The following is a 25,984-nucleotide window of genomic DNA, read 5'->3' on the forward strand; positions in this document are numbered from 1 at the left end:
CTTAAAGAGAACATCAACAGATCAGCATCAATCACTGAGGGGCGTTGGTGTGAGAGACAAACTTCCAGTGAATGTTCAAAAGAGCACCAACGGCACCGAAACACAGGCTGCACACAATCCAAAACCAGTCTGAATGACAGAGACCAGTCACACCCCAAATGTTCCAGGAGTGTTGCTCCAAAGTGCTGCATCATGTGTTCCCGACACAGCTGCGCTGATGGGAGCGCCTTCATTTGTCCTTGTTGCGGCGGGACAGCCATTGCGGAAAAACAACAGCAACAGCAAAATGCTGGCTAATAAAGTCAAAGTTATTGGAAATCCCAAAAAAATGCTTCTGAAAATTGAATGAATAGCCGAAGGTATTAAACCGAATATAGAGGAAAAGGTGTGAAAAAACCCAATACCAACAGCTTTGAAAAAATTTGCTAATCCAGCCATGCTGGGCGCATTAAATATACGTCCCCCGGGTTCACCAAAGTGTCTCGGAAAGTTCGTATTTAACAGGGACTGTATTTCTGCCAACTGAAGTGCGTAGGTGTCGCGTGCAGACGTAAGGACCACATGCTTCTGAAACAATAAAGCCTTTAGTCTACTTAACTTGTCAAAATTCACCTTGGAAGTAGCAATGTGAGGCCAGATATCTGCTACCTCCCTAAATTTAGTGGGGGGAAACAACACATTCCCGCAGTATTTAACGACCTTAGAGACCGAAACAACGTAAACTATTCCAGCCTGCATGCCACAACAGTCTTCACTATTGAGGAGGACGTGGCTGCCGTTTGAAAGCACCTGGAACGTGCGTTTAATCAAGGGGACTGGAACTCCCTTCAGACAGCAAGCCAAGTTTGCAACCGAGGCATTACACGCCCCATGCAAGGACAGCTGCTAACAAATCATCGAATGGCTGACTGAAGACTCGCATTCACTACAGCTAAAAAAGACCTCTTTCATGTCATTGAGGCATTTGTATGAAAAGGGAAGCTCCCACACCTCCTGGATGTAATTGTCTCCCAACTTTTTATATCTGCATACCGGAACATGTTTCGAACAAGAAGTGAATTGTAATGTAGAAATAGGCAGATTAATAACCCCGTGTATCAACCACTCTGCTGAAGGAATCTCGGCCACGGTAAAAGGCAATCTTTCTATCTTTTCAATTTTAAGCATGACATAAGTCGCCTCCTTTTTAGCCATTAGTTGTTGCTGTCGTGTCAAATTAAAGGAAACAATATTTCCCTGGCACTGATGTGCTGCCATGGAATGCGACCCACCTTCAATGTCTGGAGTGTCCAACCCAACTGCATAATGGACCTGGTATGACTCTGTCCATGATTTAAAGAAAACATATCAGATCGTATAATGTCTATTGCAGCAGAAACAATGTTGTTAATTGTATATATCCGGTCAGACAAGCTGTGAATCCCATTATCCACAACAGCTAATGCCTTTTTCAGATTTTCCTGATCTACCTGCCTTAACCGGGCTGCAGCCTCTTGTTGGGAAAGTTTCCATATTTCATTGTTGGGCCTGACAAAAAATCTTGTAAGTCAGTGTTGTTAGACAGGAGACTGAGATGTGTCTTAACCGCTTCTAGTGAGGATGATTTTAGCCACTGTTGGCACAATTTTCCTACACTATATGTTGTAATTATGTCAGCATGTTCTGGTGATATATAGCGAGGGTCTGACCTACTCGTTCGGAAACCCCCCAAGGAGGTGACAAAACGTTGATGACACCCATTGGTATCTATTGGCCACAATAACCACCCACCTGGACGTGTCAGTGAAGCATTAAACATACCATTCTGGACCCACTCACTAAGTTCACTAAAAGTTGCATTCGTGTACTTTTGCCAGTTATTAAATTTTGCAGGAGCAGGTATACTGGGCATGTTTAATTCTCTAATTGTTGCTAAGCCTAAACAACTTGTCTGTTGTACTGATTCATTTAAAAAAATCATTTAAATGGGGAGGAGACATGCTCTATACAATGTTTCTCTACCCTTGGTCTGCCAATTTTTTGTTCCCCAAACACTTTTCAAATCAACATTCTTTGACCAATATTCATAACCTTCAATTGATAACCGGGAAACAAAGGAGTCCGAATATATAAATTTCGTGTTGGTCAATAACATATGTTTATCCCTAGTCGGAGTTAACTTGAAATAATATGACTCAGCATTTTTTTGATGATGCCCAGAAAAATACACAAACTTTTCAAAATAAGTTTTTGAACTCCCTTGCGGGGAGTTGGGGAATGTTCCCATTGTGTATAATCAAATATCGTTTTTGGACTGCTTGCTTTATGTATGAAGTGGTGCCCATAATAATTATAGCAAAACATGTCACCATAATTTTCTTTAAACTGGTAAACATCTTCATTTTCATAGACAGTATAATATTGCAATTCTGTCATCATTGAATCAACTGTTTTCACATCCCAATCATCAGATCCAATGCCTGGTATAACTATATCGTTGATGGATAACTTTAACACATTCGGTATTTGAATAATTTCAGTGGGACCATATATATCAAACATTACTTTATCCCACACAATCCCATCAGGAATTGGCACTGCTGAAATGTTCACAAAAGACAAGTCTCTTCGAATCATGTGATGAAAAGTGTGGTTTCAAAACCTCCTCCACCTGTTCAACCGCTGATCTCTCGGGAAAAAAATGACCATGTATTAACAAGAAAAAATTAACCACAAAAACAATCCAAAGCAGGAAGGCTGGGACAGTCAGGGAAAGCCATACATAGTTCCATGGAAAAACAAAGTATGTTTCTTTAAGCTAATGTATCAGCTTACGTGCACCCGACAGGTCAGCAGTTGAAGAGGCAAACGAGTCTGATAGATCGTCGTTGTAGTCGGCAAAGTAACCAGAGGCAGTTTGTGCAAAAGGCGTTGCTGTGGTCAATGGAGGAGTTGGTGTTTCCTGTGGTGGTACACAGTAGACAGCACCATCCGTCTGGCTTGTAGTCATAGTGACTTGATCAAATGTTTCTAAGTTGCTTGTTGTTAGTGGAACTAACGCAAGATTATCATCATTCACCCTCCCTAAGCTCGGAGACGCATCAGTGTTGGTATAAACAACTTGAAGCGGAACTTCTTCTCCAGTAGTGAGAAGAATTCGGGAACTACTGGACGTTCCTCTTGGTCGGCTGTGTAGAATCGGCCACATGTTGTAGCTTGACATTGTCAATGGAAACAAAGCAATAATCTTTGGCACCGGGCAACAGATGTAGAATATCAGCTCTGGTACCGTGTATCCCCAACACAGGGACTGGTGCTCGATAAGAAGGGCCAAATAATTTTTTCACTGCAACCTTTTCACGCACAAGATCCCCAGCTCTGGGAATCCAGCCGGTAGGTGTTACTGGCACATCCTTAATTCCTGTGGAGGCAGCACTTTTAGAAGAGTTATCTTCACAGAACTGCTGTAATTCCTGTAAAACAATGACACGATCATTCATGTCAAAAGGTGTTTCCGCTGCCTCCACACCAGGACCATCAAGTTCCGGAACAAACATTTGTGTTCCAAACAGGCACTCATATGAAGTACGACCCACCAGGGACCTTATAGACAGGTTATTTAGCGCTCTCTGAACTCCATACAGGTGGGTTAGCCAACTATGACCTGTACCTAAGACTCTGGCCGTTAAGGATTGCTTTAAATCACGGTTTAATCGCTCCACTACAGAATTTCCCTTGGGATGAAATGGAGACGAGTACTGGAGCTGGACCCCCAATGAAGCCATGGTGTCCCTGAATGCCCTTGAGGCAAAAGCAGGGCCCTGGTCCGAATGGAATGCCGCAACTGCATATGTACCGACAAAGACGCGCAAATCTTTAATAACAGTTAGAGCGTCAGCCGAGCGTTGTGGCCACACCCACACAAATCTAGAGCAAGAATCAACAGCGACTAATATATATTTGTATGCACTATCAGGTGTTAATGGACTGCAATGATCCAAGTACACACATTGTAGTGGTCGATTTGAGATTAAGAGGGGTGTCTGAAGCGGGCGCTTAGCCGTGGAAACTTTAATTTGTTGACAGATGTCACAACAAAGGACATACTGCTTAGTCTCTTTATAGAGACCAGGCCACCAATAAACGGGCCTTTAATAGTGAAATTGTAGCCACCACGCCAGCATGTGCAGATGCCACCCCTTTATGCGCTGCTTTAATCAATTGTGGTCTCACATCCTTATTGGGGATGTCGCGTACGCCTACGCCTCGAATTTTAACGTCAGCGTTCAGCATACTTCCCATCAAGTATTGATATTTATTAGGAAATCCTTTAGGATAAGGCATACCATCAACCGTAGCTTTTATGGCAGCCATAATGTCTGAGTCTGGTTTGGAACTCGAACGAGTCACTGCAGCTACAGTGGCAACTGCCCCTGCCGACTTTGCGGCTTCATCAGCCAAAGTATTTCCAGCAACGTGTATTCTAACGCACTGGTGTCCAAGTGTATGCACAACATGGACTTTGGGTAGCGTCTCTTTCAGGTCTGCTACCTTCCCCCACAGGAGTCTGTGTTTTATGGTGTTTCCTTTTGAATCTCTGAACCCATTCAAGCGCCAGTAATGCAGGTATTCATTAAAAGACTGGACGCAATAATATGAATCACAAACAATCAGTGTGAACTGTGTTGGATCCGTATGTTCTAGTGCCATTAGTAGAGCTTTTAGCTCAGGCAATTTTGCTGTACAATCCCCTAAGGTCTGTGTATAGGTATGTTGGGGACAGAATTTCTCCCCCTCCATATATCCGCTCACGACCGCACATGCAGCAGAATATTGATGTTTAGTTCCAATCGTTGGTTGCGCAGAGCCATCGGTGTACATGACTACACGATATTGATCAATAGGCGAGGTGTCAGCGGGAACTGGATATTCTACTTCATATTGTAGAAATTCTTGAGTTTGTAACTTTGGGTCGAAGATGTAGTCTACATCAGTGGCTGTTAAAGACGTAGCCCATTGTTTCCATCATGGATGAAGTGCTTTTGCGTTCGGGACGCTAGCTTTTGTAACAGCCTCTAGGGCCGGAATAGGAGAAACGACAATAATGCCTTTTCCTTTGGCAAGAGGTCTTTCTTTAATAACACCCATCTGCACAGCAGTGAGAATTTTCTCCGTGGGTGCAAAGCGTTGTTCAGCAGCGGAACACAGGCGTGATTTGTATGCAATCGGGACTGTCTCACCTTCATTAAATGTGACATAAGTAAAACCGATGGCCCCAGCTATTACCCTGATGACCAAATGTGTCTTATTGTCCCATGTGTGTAAATGTTTTGCTGCTAGCATATCTGCCTGTAACTCGCGAAGAGTATGTGTATGTTCAATTGTCCAGAATTTACTTGAAAAATCAGGACGTATTAACTCATATAAAGGTTTTATGCGTGTAGCATAATCAGGAATGTATGTTCTGCCAAAATTTAGAAAGCCCAAAAATGATTGTAGTTTTTTAATCGTATTTGGTGGTTGCAACTGTTCACATTTTTCAAAAAATTGTGGCACTAGGCTTTTCCCTTCTTTCGACAGCTCATACCCCAGGAACAGGACGCTGAGGAAGGCAATTTTTGACTTTTTGAAATAAAATTTGTAGCCGAGTTCGGCAAACCCTACAACAATGCGGGCTACCCCTCTTAAATGTTGTAGTAACTCGTCATCCGTGAGATATATATCGTCCACATGTGACAAAGCTTCAGGGTCTATTGCATATAAAATAGCAGTCACATGAGCTGCAACAGTCCTGGGCTGTTCTTATACCCCTGAGGCAAACAACAGCATTGTTTTTGTAAGCCTAGTGCGCTAAAGCTTGTTAAGTCTCTGCTTTCAGGCGCTATATTCTGGCAGAAGAACCCATTCAAGATATCCAAAGTCGTTTTATATTTTTTCCGCACAATGTTGCTCATTAGTGCAGTGCTATGTGAGTTTTGTATACCATATGTATGTGTATGTCCGTTTAAACGTCTGTAGTCTAAGACTATTCTGTATGAATGGTCTGGCTTAGCTACAGGGAATAAGGGGTTATTCATCGATGAGACACAGGGTTCAATCACACCCTGGTATTCTAATTGCATAAGTATCTCCCTCACCGGTGCCCTTGCTTCATGTTTTATTGGATACTGCGGATGTGGCTGAGGTTCACTTTTAATGGGAATGGCATGGTATGGAGAATCCCTATCCCACCCTACGTGATTTCTATATAACGCAGGTGCTTGAGCTAGAGCCCATTCTATAGAATATGATTCAGCGAGTTCCTCTGGAACAAGGGGCGAGAAGGAAGGTTTAATAACCTCTTCTCCATATGGGCAGGTGCGGACAAAATCAGGCAGCCAATCTTGTTCGGCCAACAAAATGTCATATATTTTTACTACACTGTCCCAAAAGATTGCGTGTATGGCGCGTTCAATGTCTCCTTCCAACTGTAGAGTTACTCTATACACCCTATTGGGTTCGAAGACACGCATGTCCACTGTTTCTACTTGTATAAAGTCATCAGTTGCTTTCACCTCCAGATGCTCTAGAAGATTCTGGTGAACTATTGTGACCTCTGCCGCACTGTCTAGCAGTGCTAGAGCCCAGTTCTTGTTCTTCATGAGAACCCTCTTCCTGAGTGGCATGTCTGACTGAGACAGCTGCCACTTTTTTCTTTTTAAATTGTTGTTTTTGTTGTACTGGTTTCTCTTCCTTCTAAACAGAAACCTCCGAAGAGTGTTGTGATTCCTGTCTCGGTTTTACGTACTCTGTTCCCCACTCTGATTGCCCACCTCTCTCATTTCTCTTTTCCGATGAGTCCTGAAAGGAACGAGATTGGCGTGTATCAGTATATTGATATCTATCAAGCGTTTTTATATTCTCTCTATTCCTGAGATTATATCTATTCTGTGGGGTCTCCCCTCTTGGAGATTCTCCCCTTTCTTTTTTAGGTGGTTTTGGTTTTCTCCAATTGTTTCTTATTACCCTCAGGTTGTTGTTTAGTATTGTCTTTGTTAATTTTACCCTGAAATTAAGGTTTTTGTGGTCTAGCCCCAAGGCTATCTCGACCGATACTGGAATGTGTTTCCGCTATTATTTTAGGCAGTTCTCGCTCCTGATCTTGTTGCGGAACGTCACGGAGCCGCATGCGCACTGCAAGTGCAACTGCTTCCCCTTTAAGGTTACTTAGGATAATTGAAAAAACTGTGACAAAGTTGCCCATCATTTGCATTCCCAAATCTAGGGCCGGGGCAGCCCCGTATTCATCTTGAATTTGTTTAAGCACTTCCGGTAGGTTGGCTAGCGTTGGTGTACCGTGTGCCATTCTATAGAGCGCAGCAAATACCGTGCCCCATGTATTACAGTATTCAACTGTAGGAACCATCCCAAAGGGCAAGCATATAGTTAATATTCTATGTTTATCCTGAGGTCCCGTATGGGGATATACTGCCTCCAGCGTATTAATTTTTTGTGCTAGCCAAAACAGAGTCTCCTCTCGTTTGGCTGGGACTTTACCCATAACAGAGTGTACAGTCACCGGATTTATACCTGGTGTTACTGCATGTGGTTGTGCTGGAGCAGCACGCGCTGGGTTTGTATTTAGTGTCTGCATCACAAATTGTACTAATCGGTCTGTATATTGCTGTTAACTCAATATATAAGCGTCGAACCTCAGCTACCGCCATATTCGCAGCCGCAGGATGAGGTGTATATGTGGCCAATAAAGGCCAGGTAGGACCATCATTACTTAGTGGACCTAACCTTACTGGTAATATTGTATGGGGTAAGGCGCCATCAAGCAAATTATTATGTTTTTGATAAGATAGAGGTATCTCTAAATATGCGTACGCCCTGTAATGCCCAGGCGTGTTCGCAACTGTATATGTATGAAATGTATTTGTGTTCCCATCAACTGCTGGAAATGTGACCCAAGAGTAAAAAAGTTCGGTTCGTTAGGCTGCGTGGGCGTCCACCACAAACGTGACTGGACCACCCTTGGCCGTAAGGCCATGTGCTAGCAAATGTGCTGTGAGAGGTTGTCTCATGTTAAAAGCTATTTGTACAACCTGGGGATTCGCCATCATAGAAGCACTAAGAGTTCAGAGAAGGCACACCAAGATGTATTTTTTTTCCTTTTAAGATTCAAGCTTGAACAACAACCAGCTGAAAAACAGGATTACCTATATGGCGGTGGTGGAAATCCTCAGTACCACGGACGTCTCCGTATACGGAACTGAGGGGTCATTATATAAAAATGATATGCCGGTGGACCCGAAAATTAGAGCCTGACCAAACGTTGGGCGCCATGTTGCATAGGCTGTCATTATCCTAATGAGACTACTGGATTTTGAGCTGCAAGATCATTCACAGTGTGGGGGACTGAGTCTGACCCACGTTGGATGACACTTGTCATTCTAAATCCGGGTATTGCTCCAGCTAACTAGCAGTGCCTCATCTCTCCCGAATGGAAGAGACAATTGGGCAGCCGAGCGCATTACATCTTAGTACTTCTCAGGGAAGTCGTGGTCACTCAGGTCACAACCGGTTCTTTCATACACAGTACGGTCTCATATATAAATGACAAAGGCAGTTTAAGTTTTAAAGATTGGTTTAATAAAACGACTGCATTTTAGATAGCAAAGCGTGAGCTGCAATAACCGGAACTATACAACACAGTAAAATTAAAAAGGTAACAATGAGTGAAGCACAAGAATAAGGCTATCATAGTGCCACTAGATTATTTTCTCTCTAAGTTATATTTTGAGCACAGCATGTGAAGCTCTAAGCCTGCCTTTCAGGTTCCCCAGGGAGGACATCAACCCTCATACCTGAGCAAAGGCCTGTAATCTGCATCAGCATCTGCAACGAGGCATTCAGCATCTAGTTGTAGGTCCCTGGCTGGAATCTCCCTCTTGACGTGTACTAGGACTAGGAAGTGTTTTTATAACTAACACGCGGATGTTCCAAGAAAATGTCCCTACGTAAGGATGTGTATTTTCTACGAATAATGGAGACTAAACTTCTACTACATTTACCAGCAATGTACCAGACTGTAGCCTTGACTGAAGCACAGGGTGATCAAGAATGCATTATTTGAGAACACAGTGCTAAACTAAGCTAAACAGTGTGATAGAAGAAATTAAAACAAGACCGTAAAAACTGGTTATTGTAAAATAACAGTGCGAAGCTGAATAAAATATATCTAGGGCAAAGTGCACAGCGGCCTAGTATGTTAAACTAACGTGCATGAAGCTATATTAAAAATGGCTACACTACAAGGGGATAGACAGCAGCTCAGTACATGGGGGTAAATTATTAACTTTAAAAAGGTAACAACATGCATACAGCTGATGCTCTTTGAGGCATTTTCTAAAGTTGTTAACTCATTAAAGATTCATTTTTTAATAGAGTTTTGTTTTTGCAGAGGCACAATCGTAAACAAAATTCATCAGGGCACCTGTATGGAGAGCTGGTAGGGATGCAAACGAAAGCTCCAGACGTCATTTGCTATGCAGCATGCAGTAATGTAGATTTAATAAGGATCTGATCCCCTTCATGTAAATATTGTACAAGGCCATAATTGCAGTTCTGTTGAATATAACTGATGAATATAAAAGGTCTGGTATTGATTTGATGTTCATATTTCCTGGTCAATTGCTTGACCTTCATAGATTTTAGAAAATCTTTTTATAGAGTTAACCACAATATTGCCCCCTTTTCCTTAATTTGTAATGAGGTCGGTCACACCTACCTAGGTAGTCATATTTAATTACTTGTTCTATGATATCATTATTGACTTTCCATCCATAGCAACTTGTCAAGTTCCCAAATGACAAACTTGGTTGTGCCAGATTGACCTTTAAATCAGTAGTATCATTACATTCTTGTAACTTTTGTAACAAACTGTATACCAGCTGAGGTTAAAGAAAAAAAAATCTACATAAGATGAATATGGGATACATTTTCCACCAAGCTCAGGGGTAACTCCTTCAGATCTTTGAGGTATGAAGACAATTTAAAGAAAAAAGTAAAAGCCCCAGAATGCATTCTAGTTTAAGTCCATTGGAGGTTTTTATCTGAGGAGACAATGTTTTCCATAAAAGTTTGACTTGGAGCCAGGAGTTAATATGAAATACTGTTAGGGAGAGGAGCAAAGATCCCCATTTCTTGAGTTTTTCTGAAAGTTGTGAATGGGTGACTTTGTCAAAAGGAGATGAATAATTAAACAGTAATCCAATAAAGGCAGTTTCATTATTAAGGTGTGGATAACTAATAGAGTCAATGTCACAATGCCATGAACTAATGTGGAACATACAGGCCTAAATACAGTTTGATTGAGCGGTAACAAATGGCAATCAGTGGTCCAGCCAAGCATGCAAGAATTTCACAAATAATTTCCCTTCTGCATCCAGTAATGCAATAAAATGATGTTTTTTCGGGTCATCAATATCACATTTGTTTGTGAAATAGATGAAAAATTGATCCTTGCCAAGATAAAGTAATTTGGTCTGTTAGAAGTACTTTGATAAATAAGGCAATATTATTTGACTTCAGAGTTCGAGGTCCGTTTTGAAAATTTTAATTGGAATTTCATTAGGCCCAGCCGCTCTTGAGGATCAGGAGTTTGTTTAATCAGTGAGCAAATATCCTCCATGTTACATCCATATCACCTTTTTTTTTTATCATTTAAAGCTATGGACCTGACCCCTATGTTACATACACCCAGAGTGTTAATAAAAGTAAACTATATCTTAAATGACATATGGAAGTCCAAGACAGTACTGAGATATCCCGTTCCATGACCTACTATCTAAAATGAGTTTGTGCCCTTTGATTGTAAGGATATTATCAGTTAGGGCCATGTTGCATCTTGGTGTCTTATCCATAGGTCTTTTATTTCCTGTTTATACTGTTTTTATTCATCCCAGATGAGTTTATATCATACTAGTGCAGGAGTTATAAACAGGAGTTTTCTCAGACATCGCTGAAGAGACTTTAATGTATTTAATGTTATAACTCTAGTTTGCTGAAGAAGAATTGAATGATATATAAGTAAAGACTGAATTTAAAAATCATTCCCAGTCCTAAATCCAACTGAGGGGAGTTTGAGCCTCCACACTGTGTAATCTGTCATGAGATGACAAAATCCTAATACTTTAACAAGGAAAGTTTCAACTTCAATGACATATCCCTCCTGAGAGTTGTCTATTAGCATCAAAGGATCACCACATGGATGCCCTAGAGCACTTTTTTGCCAAGACTTCATATGTAAGATAGTTGGAGAGCCTATACAGTGTTAGTGTGTAGAAAGAAACATTATCAAATTGGTACTACTAGATTGAATGTGACAGTCAATTCCAGCAATGTTCCAAGAGTACAATGGCAGGGGATATCAACTTGGAATCCTATTGCACTGTGGCTAGGTATGCGCTACTAAGGGCACTGTTGCTAAAACTAATAAAAATATTGTTTTATTTGGATGACATTTTAACATCTGTTTACTGCTGAGTGTTGGTTAAAGAAGATTTAGACATTTTTTCCTAAAAAAAATGATTAAGGCATTATCTGAGGCTACTTTGCAGGGAAAGGTTTCTTGAGAATAATGCCTCAGTCAGCTAACTCGGATTTCTATGTCCAAATATTTTCCACAGTTTCCGCTGAATTTCAGTGTGCATGGTTCGCCTCAACATAGGCGGTGGGGCTGTGGATAAACCTTAAGTTCAAAAGGTCTGAGAAGGACACATCCTTAGTATTTTGAAACTGTGACAAGAGCTTAAGAATATTCTAATGATTTAAGCAGTCAACTTTACCTTCCGAAATGTAGAGTGGAACGAATTTGAGAACAAAGTTGTCAAAAGTAGAAGCTCCTTAGAACATATATTTTGAGGGATTAGTTCAATATTCCTCCAAGACATTGTTTGAAGTGACAAATTGATGCTACACTGGCTAAGCATTTGGTGAGATCAAATTCTGAGTTTCTATTGGTGAGCCTTTACTTGAGATTGAACTTGTTTGAGATGTGTCAGCAGATTCAAACCTTATTAAGGGAGATTGAGAATTTGTATTCTTTTAGAGGGCATTTGTTGGTACTGAGAAACCCTCCACAATCATTTTCAGCAGATTAATGCCTTCTAAATAAAGATCCAGCTTTGACAACAAACTCTTGAGTAAGGTAGTTGTTTGAGAAGCAGGCTCAGCCTTGTTTGGGTAAGTCAGAATATTCAAGTTTACTGTCCTAACTGGGCTAGATGAGACTACTGTGAATCTTTGCAGGGTACTTATTTTGGTTTGAATTTCTGTAGGGAAGGTGATCTGCTGGGGAACCCTTCTTAAAAATAGTGAAACTATATTGCCCAAGCTTACTAATTAAAATGAAGCTGGTTGAATGAGATGAGCCTAAGTAGGGATTTTTAGTTTTATTCAGTTTCTTCAATTTTTAGGCTGACATTTACTGATATATTGCTGAAAATTTCCAGCTTTGTGCTTCTGGATAATATCCATTGCTGCTGATTTGCATCCAATGAAATTAAATTAAACAATTTGGCATTGGGGCTCCATAATTTCATTAGACTACACAGACCATGAATTAGAAAAAGGATCTGCTGCAATAAGGGCTCTAGAGGAGAAAATGTTTAGGCAAAAAGAGCCTTGGCTGAAAGGAAGTTTGTATTAGCTTATTAGCTCATGAGGTGATCCTGAAGCAGCTGGAACTTAAATCTAAGTAGCAGCAGAGCACAGCAGCAATGGTAGCTGTAATCCAGTGTCCCATGGCGAGGTGAGGTATGCATACCCAAAGACATGGTGTTTAGCTATGTGATGAGAGATGATATAGACAAATTATTTTCTGCCTACGAATTAGCTCTGAGGATGCCCAGGGCCCCAGAGGAGGATTGGGAGACAAGCCTCTAGAAGCACATGCCCACAGTGGGAAGGGGCACTCTTCTTATACCAGACGTGAGTGATCAGATAAGGTATGCTCCCATGAAGGTCATTCTGCTCACAAAGTTTGGGCTCATCCCAGAAAATTACCTCAAAACATTCAGGGGTAGCCAGAAGTTTCCAAACTAGTGCTGGGTGTATTCATTTGACTACTCCAGGGAGGCACTAAGTAGTTGGGTGAAACACAGTAAATTACGTGATTTCAATGGGCTGTATGAAGTAATCCTGAGGCAGCACATGCTCAGTACTTGCTTTATAGACTTGCACCAATGCCTGATTGATAGTAACCTCACCGACCCAGAAAGCGTGCAAAAGAGGATGGCCTCTGGTTTAGTACCAGAGTATCTGAGAACATACCTGGATGTGACCAAAAAAAGGGTGCTTCATGTTCCCCCTAGCAGAGTGATGCGGAGGTCAAGGGTGACACATAAAAGTTCCTGAGTATGGTGGTGGGAAAGGGTTCCTATGCCTCTTCTGAGAAAAGGTGGGAGGTTCTCCTGGGTGTTGGCCAGGGCACCTCATTTTAAACCCCTCTGCTCTGAGTGTTCCCAGTTAGGACACAAGAAAGGGGACTCTGTCCTAAGAAACCACCCACTGGTGGGAACTCTACAGGGCTGGCCTGTGTTGCCTTAGGGGGAAGTAGCCCTCAGAGGCAGATGTTGGAATATGCCCTAATCTCCTTTAGATGGGAGACAGACCCAGAGGGTAGATCCCTGAGGGTCGAAGTCATCACTTCCACTAAGTCAAAGTGAATGAGATCCCGGTCACTGCTCTGAGGGATACCAGTGCCAGCCAGGCCATGGTGAAGGAATAGTTGATTTCCCCAGATTAGTACACTGAACAGGTGTATAGGGTGAGTCAGGCTCTTGGGCAGGCCTTTGTCTGCCTTATCGCCCTGGTACACCTAGAATGGGGTGGGGATGTGGCCCTGATGAGAAGCATGGTTAGTTCCCAGATGTCCATTGACTGTATTCTGGGAAATGAGTTACCACTGGTATTAGAAGGGCTGGAAGTGTTGGCCACCCAGGGCACCTGAAAGCTCTGGTTTCTGGGTGTACTACTACCACAGGGAGACTACAGAGACCCAGATGAAAGGCAGGAAGGGGAAAGAGTCCACAGTGGGACGACCAGTGGATCAGTGGCTGCCAGCTCTGAGGACAGAGCACCTCATGTTTGACCCTGGTGATACCACTTCTGACCTGAGAATGTTCTGTGTGCTGTCACAGAGATAGAGGGCAAGAGACCTTCACAAGGTAGAATCTTGCATGACACAGACAGAGGATGTCATCCTTGAGGGAGGTGCTGGCTTGCCAGAAACCTAGAGAACAGGCCATAGGCTGAGTGCCAGTGTCAGGCTGCTAGCCCTGGGCTGGTGGGAAGGTGAATGGAAGTAGGGTGCGTAACATCCGGGGCTGTTGCCCCACACTCTGAGAAACACCAGAGGCCTGGGGACTATCATAAGCCAGTAGAGAACTCCTTGCCAGCCCCAAATCTGGAAGTCAGACTTACCTACCCAACAACCCCACTTGCATCCTCCATCTGGCAGTGGATGGACTTGGGTCATGGCTCTTGATATTGGAAGCTGTCAGGGGCCTCTGTTGGTTGCTATATGGTCAGAGTTCTCCTTTTGTGGGGTACAGAAGCCTAATCCAAGGGGCGGAACGGACCACATCACTTTGTTGGCCATGGTGGTACTAGCTGCCTATGGGGATGCATCTGCAAGCATGTTAAGGTTTGGTGCTTCACAGATGAGGTCCACAAGTGAAGAGAAGTGTTCCCCATGGATCAGTCCAGTGGCTCAGGAGAGTGCTGACAGAAGGATACATCTCAATTCAGAAGGGCATCAGGCCTCTGAAGTAGAAGGTCATTGTCCACATTCTACCACTTAAGCAGGGAAGCCATCAAGGTACGGATTAGTCTACTCTGGCTTTAGGTTGGAGGGGGTTGTGTTGGAAATGGCACTTTCCGCAGTCACCCTCAAACATTTCCCTTTCTTCCGTTTGTTTTTCTGAATCCTTTTTGCTGACTTTTAGGATTCTGGGCACTTTGCCACTGCTGACAAGTGTTAAAGTGCAGGTACTCTGTATTCTAAACATGGTATCACTGGCTTCCCCACAATTGGCATAATTAATTTACTTGTAAGTCCCTAGTAAAGTGCACTACATGCACCCAGAGTCTGTAAATTAAATGGTACTAGTGGGCCTCCAGCACTGATTGCGCCACTCACTACAGTAGCCCTTCAAACATGTCTCAGGACTACCACTGCAGAGCCTGCGTGTGCAGTTTTAAACTGCCATTTCAACCTGGCAATTGCACCCACTTACCAGGCTCAACCCTTCCTTTTTATTACATGTACACCACCTCTAAGGTAGGCCCTAGTTAGCCCCAAGGGAAAGGTGCAATGTATTTAAAAAGTTGGACAGGTACTTTTAAGTTTCACATGTCCAAATATTGAAAAATTAATTTTTCACTATTGCAAGGCCTATCTTTACTGTAGGATAATATTGGGATTACCTTAAAACATCTTTTAAGTGTTATTTCCAAATGGCAAAACATAGAAATATGGAGCTTGGCATCCCTGGACTCACAATTTAAAACTTATGGTGAAATTGGATTTCAGATTGGAAGTCTGAAAATGCCAAAGTTGGCATATTCTTACTTTAATCATTCTGTGCCTCTGCCTGTCTTTGAATGAACGTCCGGGGAAGATGACAGCTGGCCTTTGTGCATTCCCTTTAGACAGTCACACAACGGGAGCTTAGGTGTGACTTAATGGCCCATTGACTGGTTTGATGGGAGGGTGGAGCTTAGCGCTGCCACACTTACACCTGAATAAGGCCCTGTAGAGTGTCTGAAGTCAGGGAGGGCAGGACAAGGACCCTGTGAACTTCAAAGGAATGCCTGGACGTTTCTCCCACCTGCCAGAACCACAGTATAAATATTGGCCCTCTTAGCAGTGTCACCCCTAAATATTTTGCCTTCAGCCATATTGTTTATTGACATTAGGACTGTGCAATTTACCACTGCTAACCACTGATAAAGTATTTGTAATTGCTCCTTTAAACATGATAACAGTGGCATACACCCAATTGGCATATTTAATTATAAGCCCCTAGTAAACTTCTACTACTTGTATCCAGGCCGTGTCAATCAAATGCTACTTGTGAGCCTGCAGCACTTGTTGTGCTACCCACTTAAGAATTCCTTTCAAATATGTCTCAGGCCTACCACTGCAGCCTGTGTGCAGTGTTAAATTGCCAATTTGATTTGGTCAACCAGGCCTAAAGCTCAATTTTCAATACATATAAGTCAACTCTAAGGTAGACCTTAAAAAACCCAAAGGTGCAGTGTGCTGTGAATTTAAAAATGTGAACATGTACTTTCAAGTTTTATATGTCCTGGTAGTGAAAAACTCCTCATTTGTTTTAACTACTGTGAGGGGTACTTGTCCCATTCAATAACAGTGGATTACTTTATTACATTGAAGGCACATTTTAATTGGGAATATAATGTTGTGTAACTAAATAACTAATTTAAAATCCTATTTATGGTAAAGTCAGATTTTAAGTTACAAATCTGAAAATCCCAGTTTTAGAAAGTTGACATTTTCACTACCAGGACATGAAAAACGTAAATGCAAGTGGCCAGCTTTTTAAATACAATGCACCTTGCCCAAAGGGCTGTTTAGGACCTACCCTAGAGATGATTATATGTATTTAAAAGGGAGGTTAAGGCTTGGCATAAGGCTTATTTTCCAAATTCAAGTTGGCAGTTAAAACACTGCACACCGCTGCAATTGCAGACCTAAGATATAGAAGTGGCGATCGTACCGCCAACAGGCTGGCGGTACAATTTGCCATATTTTGACCGCAGCGCTTCCTCCATGGTTGTCCCAGCGGCTATAAACCACTGGGATTATGACTCCCCTTCCCGCCAGCCTGTCCATGGTGGTAGAGACGGCATGGGCAGTGCAGGGGCCCCCAGGCACAGCCCCATCGCGATTTTCACTGTCTGGAGCGCGACGAGTGCTGCTGCACCCGCCAAACCGCCACATTGCCGTTGGCTCTATTAGGAGCCAGCTGCAATGTTACGGCCGACATCCCCGCTGGGCTGGTGGGTGGAAACTTTGTTTCCGCCCGCCGGCCCAGCGGGGATGTCCAAATGCAGCCGGCGGGTTTCCGGCCGCATGGGTGGCCGTCTGGCGGTACAACCTTGGCAGTCGGCCTCTTCCGACTGCCAAGGTTGTAATGAGGGCCATAGTCTCAAGGACTACTTACACGGGTAGCACAATAAGTGTTTCATACCCACTAGCAGCTTTTAATTTACCGGTCCTGGGTATATGGTATACCACTTTACTCTTTAATGGTAAAGGTGGGTTTTAGATTACAATTTTGAAAATGGTAGTTTTACAAAGTTGACATTTTCCTGCCCTGATGTTTCTGGAGCTTTCTAGCAGTTTCCAACTGCCTAGCCCTCTTACTTGCTCCCCTGATAGGAATGTGTTTAGGGCCCAGTCAGTGAACAATAGGACCTGGATGTAGCTGGGAGAGGGCCACCCTGCCAGGATAGGAGGGACAGAGATGTGCCCAGCCACATATACAATTTAAAAGGCTGCCTCCAGCACACTAACAAAGGAAGTTGGCACTGGTCTTTTGTCACCCTAGACCTCTTGGAGCCTGGGCAGGGGGAAGAAAGATGAAGGAGGAATTTTCCTGAACCAGACATGGGAGTGGGCTAGAAGGGTGGTGCCAGGTAGAAATGCTAGACCTCCTGAGCCATTCATCAGTACAACCTTGGACATGACGACATTACAGATGAAAGATTGCCTTGTTCCCCAGAGGACTGCCTTGCTATTTGAGGCCTGTCTTGTTTCCCAGAGTACTGCTCTTCTACAATGTTCTTCAGAGGACTGCCCTGCTGTTTGAGGCCTGTCCTGCTTCCTCCATTCCAGGCTAATCTAAGTGACTCCGGGGGTCAATTGGCTGTTCTCCTGTTCTGAGATACAGGGAGGTAACAACAAGCTCCAGAGGCCTCCCTGAAACTGCCCAGCTGATCTGCTGCAATGGGCCATGCCTGGACCTTTAACTGGTCTTGCCAGAGCCATGCAGGCCTCTGCTGGAGTGTGTTCCCGATCCCCAAGAGGTGGCTTCCCAGGTCCTGGACCCTTGGCTAGCACAAGCTGAGCTCCTCCCGTGAAATCCTGAAGTTTTAAACTCTGCACAATGGACTTTGAGAAGGTAACTTTTTCAGTGGGGCTAACCTGGTCCATATATCAGACCCTCACTCTACTATGGGTGGCCAGAACTTGTGACTTTGTCCTGGTCTAGCTCGACCAGATACCCACAGTACTCTTGGTGCTATTTTGTATTTAAACCTTTAAAAATTAATGTCTCCAGTTCTACTGACTGAATTTAACTTGTTTTGATGGCATCTTATTTATTAAAAGTGTTTCTAGTTTTCTAAATTGGGTTTAGTTTTTTTCTTGTGTTGTGTTTTCACTTTATTAATGTTTAGTGCTGCATAAATACTTAACATAATGCCTCTAAATTAAACCTGGCTGCTTTTGTGCCAAGTTACTAGAGTGTTAGGCACAGGTTGACTTTTGTGGTTCACCCTGACAAAGACTGTGGCTGTTGTTTGAGAAGGACTTTCAACCCACCAGATCAAAAATTTAAATTCCAATGGATACATCCAGTATAAACAGAACAAACAAAAGCAGTCATCACAAAAGATAGGTTGTTAAGTATATGAAATAGAGCAGAACTATAATTGATTACCTTGCTACAGGTAGGGAGGTGTAAGGTAAGATTCATGTCCACAATAATGACAGGTAACAATGGCTCAAAGTATCGATAGTATGCACTTGCATTTCAAAAAATCTTTATTTTAATTAAGTATATGAACCAGGTATTACACATCACCTGTCATGAAATATCCAACAGATGCAAATCCTTCTTCAAGGATGTCAGATATTGCATCAATCCCACGCCACACCACGCAGTTCCAGACCTTACTAATCAACACATTTTTGGGGGGAAAGATTAGGATCACATGGTCAACATTAAGCAATCCTTCACCATATCACAGACCGTAATTACTAAAAGGTCAATTTTTAAAATGCTTTTATTAGCAGCCCTTATGGACGTCCTTACAGCTATTAGGGCAACCATTATTAAACAAAGCTACAGATACCCGATCATCCATAAATCTTTAATCAGCACATCAATCTTACTATTCCTCTGTACAGTTAGCCTTATGGAAGTCATGTTCACAAATTTCTTAGATCCTTATTTGGGGTTTGATGAATGGGATACTCAGTCAAATCGTGACAGAAATCTCATCCTCTGTATTACAAGTGCAAAAGCTAATAATAGTAACAAGGCACACAAGACACTGGTCACATTTAAGACAGAGTATCCCATCTTTCAAACTCTAAAGAAAGACCTTAGTGTAACCCAAGTCATCATTGCTCCATCATTTGTTCAATCTTTTATTATCTCACTTTATTCCATTCTCTTTCACCATCTTCTCCTCTATTACCTCTCTCTTATTTAATCCTTCTTACTTCCACTTTCTTTATTCTGTTTTACTTAATCTCTTTTCCCCTTCAATTCTTCTATTTCTCCCGCTCATCCATAACCCTCTACATCCTTCCAGACACAGAAAATGCCACTTGGATATATTTGTCACTTTGGATCACTCCGACATTTTAATGCTTGTGTCCGTAATACAGTGCAGTCTTTCCTTGTTTGCATGGGGACACTACTGCATGCAAATGAGGGAACGTCACATAGTGATCTCATCTGCATGATGTGCATTGGTACAATCTATATTACACAAGAGGCCACATTTGGGGTGACACAAAAAGTGAACGCAAATGCCTGTTACACCCCCAGGGCCCATGTAAGATTATGTGCCTGAAAAGCAAACTGGAACATTAGACCAAAAACAAAAGGGTTCCCTCATAACCCTTGCAAGACGCTACATCTTCCCCACTGTTAAAAAAAAAACAGTTTTTGCAAACTCTGTGTGTGTGTGTGTATATATATATATATATATATATATATATATATATATATACACATACAATGAAATATCTTCAATCGACCTTCTTGGCACTTTGATCAGTGGACCTTCTCTGGTTAGTGGAAGCTGGGAGCTGTCACCTTCCGTGTCAGAGATTTTTGAAGAAGGTGACAAGGTATTAGCAGTCACTGAGTTTTCAGGTTCAGTCTTTCCTTCGCCATTTCGATTTGAAGGCCAATGAATCAGAGGCCTAAAGTGAGAAGAGTCTCTGGTACAGACTTCCCAGGGTGCTGGGCAGTCACCATGTGGCCCTTGGTAGACTCCATATGAAAAGGTTCAGCATCATATGGAGCATTCGATTTCCTTCTTCCCATCTGTCGGGCAAAAAACAAATCTCCTCTTTTAAAAGTGATATTTTTCGCATGTCGTCTATTGTCCACATAAGCTTTTATTTTCTGCTTGTTAACCAAGTCCCTTGTATGAATCGTGTTGTCACGTTTTTCTCTCTTGTTGGTCCATTGAGATAACTTGGTTGTCATTGCTCTTCTGAGCATCAAAGTCGCAGTACTTTAGTGTGTAGCCATGCGATGAGTTGAACGATAAGTTTGTAGGGCAGAATTTAATACAGTTTTCAAAATGAGTTTCTCAAGAGTTGAATGCTCTACTGCTTTCTTTAGGGTACTCATAAAATGTGCAAAACATCCATTGGCATGCGGCCACAAATGTGTAATCTTTTAATACTTTATATTTGGATGTTCCAGGATTTCTTCAAATTCTCAACTGTAAAAAAGGTGGGCTTTTATAATACTTCAAAATGGCTGGAACACTCCATGTCACAAAGATGTCATCTAGTCTCTCAATGACTTGTTTGTGAGTTGAGTATGAGAGATCTTCGACTAATAGAAAACATGAGTATTCGTCCACAATCACCATCAGGTGATGTCCATTATCGAGTGGACCAAAAGAGTCAATTGCTATTCTCTCCCATGCATGCTTAAGGAGTTCTGACATATTCAGAGGATGTTGCGTAATGTTTTGAAAGACAGCTGCATAGGTGACAGGCCTTGAGTTCTTTTTCAACCCTCTCATCTAAATATAGAAACCCTACTTGGTCTCAGAGAGCTCTTTTTGTGGCAATGATACTCAATGTTCTTTGTGAGCCACTTCAATAATTTTCTGTTGCATACTCTGTGGAATCAAGATTCTCGTCCTTTGTAGTATAATTCCCTCCTGAGTTATGGACAAATCATAACCTGGGCTAACAATATAGCAGATGGCGTATTTGATTTTACAATTAAATTAATGTAGGCTTCAGCCATCTTAGAAGGTGGACCTTTACCATGTATAGGCACTCTTCAAACATAGATAGCAGGGTTTTGATCCTTCCTGGACAATGCACAATGTTATACAAGTACTCTTGCATCATAGTCCCCATAATTCAATGCGAGGAGGCATCTTGGCTTTTGGGTTGCCAAAGATAGTCAGTAAATCTTGATGATCAGCTACCAGCGTAAAAGGCTTTCCATACAGGAATACATGGAAATGTTCACAAGCCAATACCACGGCTAAACTTTCTTTCTCAGATTGTGAGTAAGCACATTCTGTTTGGGACAAGCTTCTGTATGCATATGCCACACTATGCTTTTCAGCATTTGGGATTCCACTGTGCTGGGCAAGGATAGTGCATAACACGACTGGACTATCGTTAACAACCTCTATATGATGCTTTGAATTGAAGTATGCCATTTCAGCAGCATTTTCAATGGTGTGTTTGTTTCTCTTGAAACTTCTCTCACATTCTTGTGACCACTGAAATGAACTCGACAACTCTCAAAATGGAGTACTAACAGTAGTAAAGTCCTCTATGTATCTTGAAGAGTATCTGGCCATGCAAAGAAATGAACATACAATAGAAACATCCTGTGGGGGCTCAGCATTTGACTGTGCTTGCACTTGCACAGGATTGGGTGTCATTCCCCCATCAGAAAATATATAGCCAAAGAAGTATAGCTTTGTCTTGTGGAACTCACACTTTTCTGCATTTAAAGTCAAACCTGCATCAGTAAGTAAACAACATACCTGTATGAGAGATCTATCATGCTCCTCCTGTGTAGCTCTGAAAACTAATAAGTAATAGGTATAGTTGAATGCATTCAGAGCAGGCTGTACGATAAGTCAAATGACGTCTTGGAAAAGCTCTGCAGCTAATGACACACCAAAACTAAGTGCCTGATTTAGATCTTGGTGGACAGGTTTACTCTGTCACAAATGTGATGGACATCTTATCCGCCATGTTACGATTCCAATGCATTCTATGGAAATTGTAATAGAGTGGAGAGAGTACCCATCATGTTTGTGACAGAGTAACCCGTCTGCCAAGAATGAAAAAAGCCACATTACTATGATCCAATTTTTGATCCTATTTACAAATACATCCTTTTTTTGTAAAAAAAAAACCTTTTTTTAAACAACTAGATGATATGTCAAAGATACAACTAACTTTATTAAAAGAGTGGAAAGAAAAAGTTTAACAAAACAGATCAAATATTAATGATATTGGACCAAGATTTTTAATGCGCCATCATCCTTCAGGATGAAGACTTAGAAGTTATTGAATGGTACCTAAATCAATGTCCATGATCCAGCTGGGGTCCTACAGAAATCACTGTTTCATTGGCAATGGTGACCTGCAAGAAGAATTTCTATTTTTTCCAGGGAGTTTTCCTCTTTCAAATCAAGGGCACTGTAATTTACTGTTCCTTTTCCCCAAACTAGCTATTTTTTCCATGACACAATAAGAGGATACAGGATTTACAATAGTAAACCATATTTTTAAAACATTACCACCTGGAGACAGTACATGTATGGCATTTTTTACATCTGAACCAGCAATGAAGATAAACCACAAGAACTGTTTTGTTGGCTCAACGGTAGATCCTAAGATATCAAGTTTATGATGCACCATAATAATCAGAAATAAGGCTCTCAGACAGATGAATCTCACAGGACTCAGGACCAGTGGCAGCTGCTGGCAATAATGCTCAGTGGGGTGGTCATGCCAGCGGGTGGACTAATTTTTTTTTTTTTAAACAAAACTTACCTGCCATATGCCGACTCAGTGTTGCTTGTTGCTTCAGTGCTTCTCTGCTTCTTCTCTCCCCACCCAATCCAGACGGTCCTCTCATGTTGTTGCCCAGCATGAGAGAAGTGCCTGGATTGGTCTGAGTGGGCTGAAGTGCCTCTCACCTGGGGACTGGGAGCCTGCAGTGGTTCTTCACTCGGGCTGTGCAACACAGCCTGGGTGGAGAGTTCTAAGTGTGCATGTTGGTTTGACCAGCCTAGGACGGCCGGCCAAACCAACATGCACACTTACAGTGCACACTACTCCTCCCCTGGGAATGAGGATGACTCCACCCCATCCTACACTTGGTGGAATGGCTGAGGAGAAAGCGAGAAGTAAAATGATAATACAATAGTTGTATTATCATTTTATTTTTCTGCTGCCTTTCAGCAGCAGGGCGACACCCCTACGGTTTAGTGGAGGGGCCACCCCTGCTCAGGGTACCTTGTGACATACCTCCAGACAAATAAAGCAGAAAACATCCTCCTGCACTATTAAAACGTCTACCCAAGAAACAACCTCCCTTTTGGTCAGGTACTTAGAATAAAGCATCATTTTACCACAAAAGAAACTTTCTTTGAAGACTCGGGTAAACTAGAGGCTATGCAAAAAAGGGCTTAAAAATGCCCTTAAAAGTTGTGGATTCATTCTCCCAAGAGGAGTTTTTAAAATGGAAAGGGAAAACAGAGGCCAAACCATTGGTCAGATTCTCTACCATTGATCCACACCATGTATTGGTATCCCTACAGCAACCACCACCCAAAATCTCCTGAAATTCAAAAGGAATTACAGCTTCAACTATGAACTTCTATGGGCCCATGTCCTAGTCACACTCTTAGGAACCGAATATTCTTCGAGTTAATTAGGATCTAGTTCTGATCAGTGGTCATCAGTGGTGTGGCCGCGGTGTGGCCACTATATGGTTTACCATCAGACAATAGCAGCAAAAGAATTATCACACAACATTTGGATTTTCCATTCGTCCTTTACAAATTGCAATGTAAAGTATGGTTTGGGCAATGGTGTGCCCCTATAATGTGCTTTACATTGGGAAAACATATCAAGAGACTTACAAAATAACCATTCAGCACAAATATTGCATCAGTAACTGCACCATTGTTCAATCACATTCTCTAACACCGTTCTGCAAAAGGAACATAGGTGTACTATTCTTGAAGTTGTAGATAAAAATCCAAGAAGAGGCAGCATCGAGAAAATGCCACAGAGAAGGGACGCCATCCTGATTTTGAAAGTTAGACCATCCAGAAAATGACTGCATGGGGCACGAGAGATACAAAAAATGAACTAAACCATCTTGATCATAACTTATATAAACTCTGTATTACTGCAAGAGTTAGTGTGCACTATATAATACAGAGCTCCTTTCTCATGGAATGCACATGAGCTCAAGACTCTACAAGGCAACAGTATTTCTCACAGTGTTTTAAATCCTTTGTTTTCGGTATAGTCCACACTAGGCCTGGGTCGAAAGTGACCAAAAAATTCCACTGTGCTACATGAAGTTATGCAAGCAGCAAAATGCGTGAGGGCATGCTGTTCTAACTGATTTTTAGCACCAGGTTTTTGTCCCATGCTGAAAAAGCAGCGCAAACGGCACAATGCACTTCAGAAGAGGGTGCTGCTGCTTTTCTGCTGCTTGAGTAGATTTTCTACTCGAACGGCAGCTTTCTCAATGCACACTGACGTTTTCTCAACGCAAGCAGTAGCGACCATCCCCGACCTCTGGTTTTGAGAAATCTTGCTGGGAAGTGGTGTGGAGTAAGATTTTCCTGGCTTGCCAACTGAACATGGGCAAGTGCAACAAGGGAAAAAGATCTGCTCTGCTATGAAGAGTTTTTTGGAACACTGCACTCTATGCAGACTGTAAAATGGTCATTGCAAACGTAAAAAGTTTTTATGACTCGTAAAATGAATTTTGCAACCCATACCAAATTGCAATTTGGTAGGGATGCAAATGGGACGTTCCTAGCACATTGCAATTCAGTATGCAATGTATCAATGGTTTGCAACCTCAATTCGAGTCGCAAACCACTGATGCATTAACAAATAGCTCAAAGGAGGTGGTAACTACTTCACAAAAATTAAGACCATTCACTACCTGCTCCTCTCTGGTGTTTTTTTTAAAGCAGCGCTGGTTCTTTTAAGGAACAAGGGCTGCTTTAATTTTTTCCCTATGGAATGGTGGTCTGCTGTTTCCCGCAGGTCATCATCCGTTTTGTTTGTAGCCACACACAAATTGTGACGTGCTTAGTTAATATTCACTATGCACGTCATTCTTTGACCCATTGCGTACAGTGATTTTGAAATGAAATATGTTAATAGATCGCTTTACAAGTGCAATTTGCGGCCACATTTTGTGAATGAACTGATAGTTCATCTAGAGCTTAGAGTGATGTGTTTTTGGCGGCTTGGTGCGTTGGAATCCTGTAGGTTATCCAATAATACTTCAGTATGAATTAAACTGAGGTCAATGTGTCCTACAGTTTACTAATGTTTGAAATCACACCAACAATCAGTTCACTGCACTATAACAGATTACAGATTTTGTTTCTCATAGTATACTAGATGTGTCATTTTTTGAAACGCTGTAGTGAGCAGTTTTTAATTAGCCAGAGCAGCCGCAGAACTTCCTCACGGCTCGCTTGTTTGTTATGAAATTTCCCACTTAATTCACATTCCCATTGCCAAGTTGTCGTGTTCTTATTTTTAGCATATTTTGGAAAGCTTGGTAGACTGTAAGTAATCAGATGTGATGCTTCTCGGCCAAATTGCAGCATTACACATACAAATATTTTACAACTTACTGGAAAATAGAGAAGAAGGGATCCAAACAGCACAGTCTCCAGCAGAACGAGCCCTGATGCTCTGACACTCTGA

General features: G+C 42.1%; 1 protein-coding gene across 1 annotated transcript in view; it reads right to left on the bottom strand.

Annotated features, from left to right (window-relative positions):
- The window catches only part of GPR158 (G protein-coupled receptor 158), a 1,449,349-nt gene that overhangs the window by 571,220 nt on the left and 852,145 nt on the right, over nt 1-25,984 (bottom strand). Inside the window, exon 5 of the mRNA XM_069211362.1 lies at nt 25,912-25,980. Within this exon, the coding sequence (XP_069067463.1) occupies nt 25,912-25,980 (69 nt within the window). The remainder of the gene's footprint in view (nt 1-25,911; nt 25,981-25,984) is intronic.

The sequence above is a fragment of the Pleurodeles waltl genome, chromosome 10 (genome assembly GCF_031143425.1).
Source record: "Pleurodeles waltl isolate 20211129_DDA chromosome 10, aPleWal1.hap1.20221129, whole genome shotgun sequence".
Taxonomy (NCBI): Eukaryota; Metazoa; Chordata; class Amphibia; order Caudata; family Salamandridae; genus Pleurodeles; species Pleurodeles waltl.